This window comes from Carassius gibelio, chromosome A17, assembly GCF_023724105.1.
Source record: "Carassius gibelio isolate Cgi1373 ecotype wild population from Czech Republic chromosome A17, carGib1.2-hapl.c, whole genome shotgun sequence".
NCBI lineage: Eukaryota > Metazoa > Chordata > Actinopteri > Cypriniformes > Cyprinidae > Carassius > Carassius gibelio.
In genome coordinates this window covers 24,134,451-24,142,754 of record NC_068387.1, presented here as the reverse complement: position 1 = coordinate 24,142,754, position 8,304 = coordinate 24,134,451, and the positions used below count along the sequence as shown (strand labels likewise).

The window sequence follows — 8,304 nt, the reverse complement described above, 5'->3', positions numbered from 1 at the left end:
CTTCAGCTGTTTCCTAGGAGTCTAGGAGATATAAACCTATTTTCCTCCAGGGGGCGCTTGGTGGCTCAAAATCACAATGCGCCATTGAGCAGCATTCAAATCCAAAGAATTTTAATGTCTCGTTAGATAAGTTTATGCAATAAACTATGTAATCGTTTAAGTGCGTTTATTCTTAAGGATTAGTATATTTTTCTATATAAATAAAAAAAATCGTTGACAGCTTTTACTATAAAATTAGTTGAAATACTATCTTAAGGTAATCGCATTCGACTTTGATTAGTCCATGATTGACAGCGCAGAGAAAAGTAACAGGTACCACGTGAACAAAACCGCTCTGCGTGTTTCCTTGACTGCGGACGATACAATAATTAACCCATGTATAATCGTACTCAGAAACATCTACTACGGTTTAATTGAAAATACACAGTAAGGTCTAAAATATAATAGTTACTGTTTAGCCTCCCGGCCTTCATCCCAGCCCATTTTATGTAAAGTTACATGAATTTCCCTTCTATAAGTTTATGGCATTTCTCTGGGTGCATATTTAATATAAATTTTTATTTCAAAAATAAAAATTAAAAACTAGTAAGTGAGTGAATTAATTCATACAATTCTGTTCTATATATTTTTAAAGTTTAAATGTATTCATTTTTGTCTGCAGTTGAGCAGTTCAACTTGTTTTAAGCATATGGATTTAATATAGCAAATGCTCAATAAAAGCAGTGACATAAAAAAAAAGTAATGAGAAAATGTGTGTGTATACAACAACATATAACCAATTATATTAGGCTACTGGTTTAAAGAATACATATATATTTTTCTACATAATCAACAGGTTAGTTGATGATGGGATTTTTGTCTTTATCATTATTCACTGATTAAGTTGGGAGTCTGATAACTAGGTTTTTGTCTTGGATGCTTTGATTGAACAGCAGATGTCCAGCAGTCCAACAGGCCCAGTGAAGCGATAACACTTTCAGCTTAACCATAACACAACATCAACTTACATGAGGAATTAAACAGAGTCAGTGTGAGATCACAGTGTTTTTTTCCAATCTAAAAAAGCGTCAGTTCCAATCACCCACCTCAGGGGGTAAACTAACTTTTATTTGAATGGTTTTGCTTTTTAAAACTTAAATTTTAATGCTATGTTTATTGCAGTTTAGATAACTGTTCATAAAACTACTACAGACATTAAACTAGAGCAAATATGTAGCTAATTTTCATTCTTGGTTAAATATTGCTTATGATGTGTTTCTTTCAATCACTCAACTGTGTCTCGGTTGTTTCTCACAGAAAGCTGTTTTATCTCACATAGAGACACGAAACTATCAGAGTCAACCCCAAATCCAGCATAGAGGGGTTCCGTGAATGTTGTGTTGAATGTGTTTAAGTGTTTGAGTGTGTTTGTGTCAGAGACACTGTAGAAGGAAAGCGTGCCGGCCGACCGGTCCAGATACACTCCTATTCTGTTAGAGAATAAAGGGACAGATATATATGTGATCTTATGACAGTGCCTGACAGATAAACTGTTATTAAAACATAACCAAACCTACAGCCTTTTCTCCATCCTTTCCTGCTGATTTCTTTATATGTCACTGCTACATTAACCCCCAAGCCACTCCATTCAGCCTCCCAGTAACAGCGTCCAGTCAGACTCTCTCTACACAGAACCTGTTGACATTCAAATCTGTCTGGATGATCAGGATATGGCTACTCTTCTGTCACACACGTCCTCTTTCTGCTCCTCTCAGACACAATGAGACCAGTTTGTGCTGTGTTTAAATCCAGTGTGAGATCACATGCGTCTGAACAAAGAATAGAGATTATAACATTTGGAAAACAAAAGGTGTATGTGTGTATATTAGGGTGTATGTGTGTGTGACCTACATTTCTGTGGTCCTGTTATAATCTTGCACTGTCCTCCATGATCCAGACTATTAAAAAAAGGTGTCACACTCAATTTAAATAATGAAGAAAGTGAAATAGCTCACCTAAAAAAAATTAAAAAAAACCTGCTCTCACAAAACTAAAAGAAAACCCCATACAGAGTCCTAATTAGACAATGCAAACCACCATGCATACTGTATACAATGGTTAATGTCTATGTATATCTGTACCATGATATAAAAAAATATGAAAGTCATAAATATGGAATACGAAGGTACATTTTATTTTTTTAGTAAACAGGATTCAATGATAAGCCACACCATTAAAACCACTGACAGGTGAAGTAAATAACATTAATTATATTGTTACAATGGCACTGGTAAAGAGGTAGGACCTACAGTACACAGTATTATGCAAATGGTTTTATTGTTGTAGCTGATCTCCACTTCTTTACACTTTAACTGAAACTAAAAGTTTACACTCCATTTGTTTCCATAATTGATGCATTGTAGTCTGCCTGTCAAACACAATCACAAAAGAGGAGCTGCAAACAGCGAAGAAAAAAAGGGCTAAAGCAAAGAATGACAAAGAATGGCTGCTGGACTTAGTGCAATCCATATCGAAGCCTGGGGGCTCTTCTGTGCAGACCAGAGTGAGGAAAGGAAAAAGACGAGAAGGAAGACACTCAAATAAGACTGAAGCAAATTCTGAGAAATGGGGTTGTTGGATCTGCAAAACCAATGATCAATGAATTTTTTTTAACCCCACCTACACACACACACACACACACAGATTAACACTCTGCTCTCTGCAATGAAGAAAAATCTTGCCTTTCTTTGTGTGTTTCTGATTTGAGTAATGAAAGTTCTGAAAATGTGTAATGTACAAAAGTGAAGCTTTTATGAAAATACCTAAATACTCCATGCTGGTAGAGGGGATATTAATTGAGTTTTTAACTGATTCTGGGGCTGTGTTTATGCTACAGACTGGAGTGGGAGAAGCGCTGGTGTGAAGCATAGTGAGAGTCTAGGAGCATTTATGTCAGAGTGCAAGCATGAAATTGGGGTAGAGAGACTTGTGGTACCCATTTACCAAAATGCAGTAAAGTAAAATCATTGCATGCCTAATATTTGTGCTTCAGACATGCATCCGGCTTTGGCAGAAGTGCCATCCGAATTGTAGGCGGGGCATAAATATGAAGTGGGACTGATTAAAGGATGTGAACCAGTTGTAATCACCCCAAAATCTGATTACAAACCGTATCAGCATCAATATCCTCTAAAACCAGAGGCAATACTTGGTATAAAACCAGCGTTTGAGTCACTATTAAGGGAGGGAATAACAGTGCCATGCAATAATTCTCCAGTGTGCACCAATTTTTTCTGTGAAAAAGATAAGAGAAAAAGGTCAGTCCACAGAGTGGCGTTTTGTATAAGACTTGCAGGCAGTAAATGCAGCTGTCAGACAAAGGGCTCCATCAGTGCCAAATCTCTATACAATCTTGTCACAAATACCACAAGATGCAACATTATTTTCAGTGGTAGATCTGGCTAATGAATTTTTTAGCATGCCAGTGGATAAAAACAGTCAGTTTTGGTTTGCATTTAAAATTAATGGCAGAGAATATAAATTTACACATTTAAGCCAGGGGTATGGAGAATCAACGACTCCATACAAAAAAACACTTTGACCTTTGACCCTGACAGCTGAAACTGCTTTGTTGGAATATGTGGATGAACTTTGCTTATGAGCTTTGAGTCCACGTGTGTAACTGATACTGTGACTCTACTGAGGCATTTGGCTCAGGAGGGCCATAAAGTCAGCATGGCGAAGCTGCAGCAGGTTACATTTCTGGGGCATTTAATAACACCCAATAGCAAATCTCAAAAAAATCTGAAAAAAAGTCAAAGCTATAAAAGATGTACCAAAACCACTCAAAAAACAAAACAAAACAAATACTGTCATTTTTGTCAATGTGTTCATACTGTCGAACATTTATTCCAAATTATGCAATTCTTGAGCAGCCTCCGAGAGCCCTAACAATAGGGAAGGGGTTGAAGTCAAAATTGAGTAGACAGAAAAGGCAGAGGAGGCATTTGTGAACATAAAATTTCACCTGTCTCTGGTGCCAACTTTGGGCCTGCTGGTACCAACTAAGCCTTTTGTTCAGATGGTAGATGAGAAAAGACCTGTGGTCTATTTTTCAAACAAACTATATTCAGTTGCAGCAGGCCTGCCACACTGAGGGCAGGGGTAGCTGCTGAACAGGCCATAATGGTGTCTGGAGAATTTGTAGGTTACTCTTACCTGACATTGATGGTGTCACATGCAGTGTCTATGATTTTGCAAGAACTGAAAACATCGCATTTATATCATGCTTGAAATGCCGAATATCACTGTTAAGTGATGCACAACCTTAACCGACAGAAGCGGATGAGGAGGAGCACAACTGTTGTTTAACCGCACTTGATCAGGTGTGTACGCCGGAATACTGCAGATGTAATTTTGACTGATGGTGTCTGGATGAGCTGTGATGGCAAGCCTTGTCTAGCTCGATACTTCTTTCCTCATTATGCTAAGTCAATGCATGGGAAAGACCATGCATCGAATGATTACACAAATGAAAGAATTGTGGTTTCCAACATTTGCTGAAAATTTTCGTAAAAGATGTGTCATTTATAACACTCATAATGTGTCAAAAGGGATAAAAATGTCCCAAGTATCCGAGCCAGCCCCGACAGGGCTTTTTGAATATCTACAAATGTATTTTTTCGATCTGACCCCATGTGGAGGGAAGGAATATTGTTTGGTATTGGTTGATATGTGGTGCAAATAGGTGGAAGCATTCCCAGCATCAAAACAGGATGTTCCATCAGTAGCAAAGGCTCTGCTTACTGAAATAGTCCCAAGATGGGGAATTCCATGAAAAATCAGTTCAGACAATAGGACACACTTTGTCAATGAAACAATAAAACAAGTGGGTCAGCTCTAGGGAATTGACATGAAGATGCATTTCAGTTACCACCCAGCTTCGGGCAGGGCAACTGAGAGACAGAACAGAATAATAAAAAACTAATTGGCTAAATGTTGTGAGGAAACTGGACTCACATGAGTTAAGGCGCTCCCGATTGTTCTCATGTATATGAGAATGAGAAAGCGATCTAGGGTCAACCTGGGCCCATACAAAATTCTCTTTGGTAAACCACCATTTATGGGTATGGAAGGAGGTAAACAACAGCTGCCATTGACAGAGGTGTGTGAGCATGACATGTTAAGTTACTGCTAAGAAATGTCTTCTCTGTTGTCCAATGTCTATGTGCAGGTTAGGGCTGTGCGATATATCGAAAATATCGAAATATCGCAAATTCGCATATCGCGATATGCATATCGTAATGATTTGCGATAGATGATAAAGTAATACAAAGCTATTTATAGTTTTACGACACAGATCATCTGACACGCGGACGTTAGTTGTGTGTGTGCGTGCGCATAGCGCCCGCGTGCTCACTGCTCTGACGTCTGACCATCAACAAGCCAGCACGCAGTGAGTGACGCGCTCATAGCAAACTAATATGATAAAATGAGCCAGCCTGAGACATCCGCAGCTGCTGCCGACGATTTAGTGCCAAAACGAAGAAGCACCTCAAAGATATGGCAGTTTTTTGGATTTAAAAGAGATGACCACATGCAGACTGAAGTTATATGTAAAACATGTAAATCTCGTGTAGCAACGAAAACGGGAAACACTTCAAATCTGTTCAGTCACCTCAAAGCAAAGCACAACGATTTGTATCAGCTATGCTCTGCAGAAAAATCTTCAAGCTCAGGTGAATCAACCCTCGTTCACCAACCCAAGCAACAATCCATATCATCAAGCTTCGAAAGCATAACACCATATCCTGTAAGTTCCCGCCGTCATAGAGAGATAACCGAGGCCATTACACGCTATCTGGCAAAGGATATGGTTCCGATCGCCACAGTCGGGAAACCAGGGTTTTTGCACCTGATGAATACCATCGACAAACGGTACAACATTCCCTCTCGAACCTATTTTTCACGCATTGCTATCCCCCAAATGTACGAGCATACTCGCGACCGTGTCATGTTGGAACTGAGAGATGTCGAACATTTTGCGTGTACAACGGACCTCTGGTCCAGTAGGACAACAGAGCCGTACATTAGTTTAACGGTTCACTTTATTGACAAAGCCTTTAAGATGAGAAGTCTGTGCTTACAGACAGCATATTTCCCCAGTGAACACAGTGGGGAAAACATAGCGCTGGGACTGCGAGAGGCTTTGTCTGGCTGGAATTTGAATGAGGCGCGTCTAGTGTGTTTTACCACTGACAACGCAACCAATATGATCAAAGCGGCGGAAATAAATGGTTGGCCCCGACTACAGTGCTTCAGGCACAGACTGCACCTTGCTATTGGTAAGTCTTACTTTTTTATATCAGAATATTTAATTAGTTATCTTAACATATAATAACTTTATTAAACACATCTTATTGTATACTGTCACAGATATTTTAGTGTTGATGATATTTAAATTAATAAAGAATTATACGTTAAATTATAGATGTAAGATTTATTCAAATTAATGTTTAAAAAATATGAAACCAGAACTTAATTAAAACGATTGAAACTATTTTATTTCTATTTATCCAGAAAATGCAGTCAAATGTGACACACGCATCAGTCGTGCTCTAGGAGTGTGCAAAAAGCAAGTGGGACATTTTTCCCATAGCTGGAAAAAGAAAGAAGCGCTAAAGAAAGCACAGAGAGAGCTTAACCTGCCAGAACATGGTCTGATCACAGAGTGCCCTACACGATGGGGCACTAAGCAACAAATGATGGAAAGGATCCTGGAACAGCAGAGGGCTCTGTCACAAGTTCTCTCTGAAAATCGGAGTACAAGACATCTGGTTCCATCTTGGCAGGACATTGAGGTCCTTGAGTCCGTAAACAAGGCATTGAAGCCACTTCAAGATTTTACAGATGCTTTGTCTGGGGAAGAATACGTGAGCATTTCCTATCTACTTCCAGTTCTTCGTTTACTGAACACACAAACCCTTGCTGCTGACGAGGAAGACACAGAGCTGACATGCTCAATTAAAACCAAAGTGCTGGGCTACATGGAGGCAAAATATGAGGATCCTGCAACCCAAACTCTCTTGAACATTGCCACTTTTTTAGATCCAAGGTTCAAAAAAGACTACATTCCTAAGGAACAACGGGAAGAAATTAGTTTAAGGATAAAATCAGAAATGAAGGTAAGAATATTTTATATAGCAAGAATGATTTGAGCTCATTAATAAAATATGGAGGTACTAATCATTATTTTCCTTTTCTTTTTTTTCTAGGAGGCACAACCTGCTGTTGCCATATCATCATCATCAGTGGGTGCTGCTGTGTCAGGTGCTGAGGCTGAGCCATGTCAAAGTGCCACAGCCACAAGTACAAAGAGGATGAAGAAGTCTTTAGGAAGTCTCTTACAGACCTCAGTCACATCTCCCTCTGAATCCTCTGACCATGCAACCATTGAAGCAGAATTTAACAGCTACATTCTGATCCCCAAAATCCACAGTGAGCAGGACCCTTTGGCATGGTGGGGAATTCACAAGGTAAATTTCCCCCACTTAAGCAAGCTGGCGGAAAAATATCTTTGTGTGCCTGCCACTAGCACACCATCTGAAAGACTTTTCAGCACACCAGGCAATGTAGTTACATGTCAGCGTGCATCCCTGAAACCAAACAAAGTGGACATGCTGGTTTTCTTGTCCAAAAATTTTTAGCATGAATGCTAAAATCTGACTTGGCAAAAACAAAACAAAAAGAGAGCAAAGAAGTAACTCCACTGTTTCTCAAGTGTTTTTGTTTACTTGAATGTTCATGTTTTCAGGTTGATGTAGGCCTAACTATATAGTGGAGCAAAGTATTAGTGATATTTTTATTTTCTGTTTGTTTACATTTTTAAAATGTAATTTTAACATTTAAATGTAATGTTAAAATGTAATTTGTGTTAATGCAACATAAAAAAAACTGCTGTTGTTCACTTTCAAAAGTTGTAGTGATTTCTTTCCCCTAAATAATTTGAAATTTTGGTTATATAATTTCTCTTAATACAATTTTAATTGATTTTAGAAAAAATAAATATCGTATCGCATATCGAATATCGCATTATTTAGCAAGATATCGCATATCGCATTTTTCTTCAATATCGCACAGCCCTAGTGCAGGTGATACACACGCGAAGAGATGTGTGTGTCTGCCTGGCAAAACCGAGGTCAGAGCTGAAAACAGGATGCTCTGACTGCAGGGTCAGAATCAACATGTAAAACGGAACAGAGAACAACTGCACAGAAATAATCGACAGCGACAAACTTCACAAGTCCATTCAGCTGGCCGAGCGAC

General features: G+C 38.8%; 1 protein-coding gene across 1 annotated transcript; it reads left to right on the top strand.

The window, feature by feature from the left end:
• The first annotated feature begins 6,328 nt into the window (after nucleotides 1-6,328).
• On the top strand, nucleotides 6,329-8,121 carry LOC127933495 (E3 SUMO-protein ligase ZBED1-like). The gene is made up of 2 exons (XM_052530527.1): nucleotides 6,329-7,163; nucleotides 7,254-8,121. Exons 1-2 carry the CDS (start codon nucleotides 6,741-6,743, stop codon nucleotides 7,683-7,685), a joined length of 855 nt encoding a protein of 284 aa, XP_052386487.1. The 5' UTR covers nucleotides 6,329-6,740; the 3' UTR covers nucleotides 7,686-8,121.
• Nucleotides 8,122-8,304: the final 183 nt, after the last annotated feature.

What these genes read in the sequence shown, in the direction of transcription:
- LOC127933495 (XM_052530527.1), top strand. Translation starts at nt 6,741, where the DNA reads ATGATGGAAAGGATCCTGGAACAGCAGAGGGCTCTGTCACAAGTTCTC. An exon ending in GGATAAAATCAGAAATGAAG is followed by an intron (nt 7,164 to 7,253) that starts GTAAGAATATTT and finishes TTTTTTTTCTAG; the next exon opens with GAGGCACAACCTGCTGTTGC.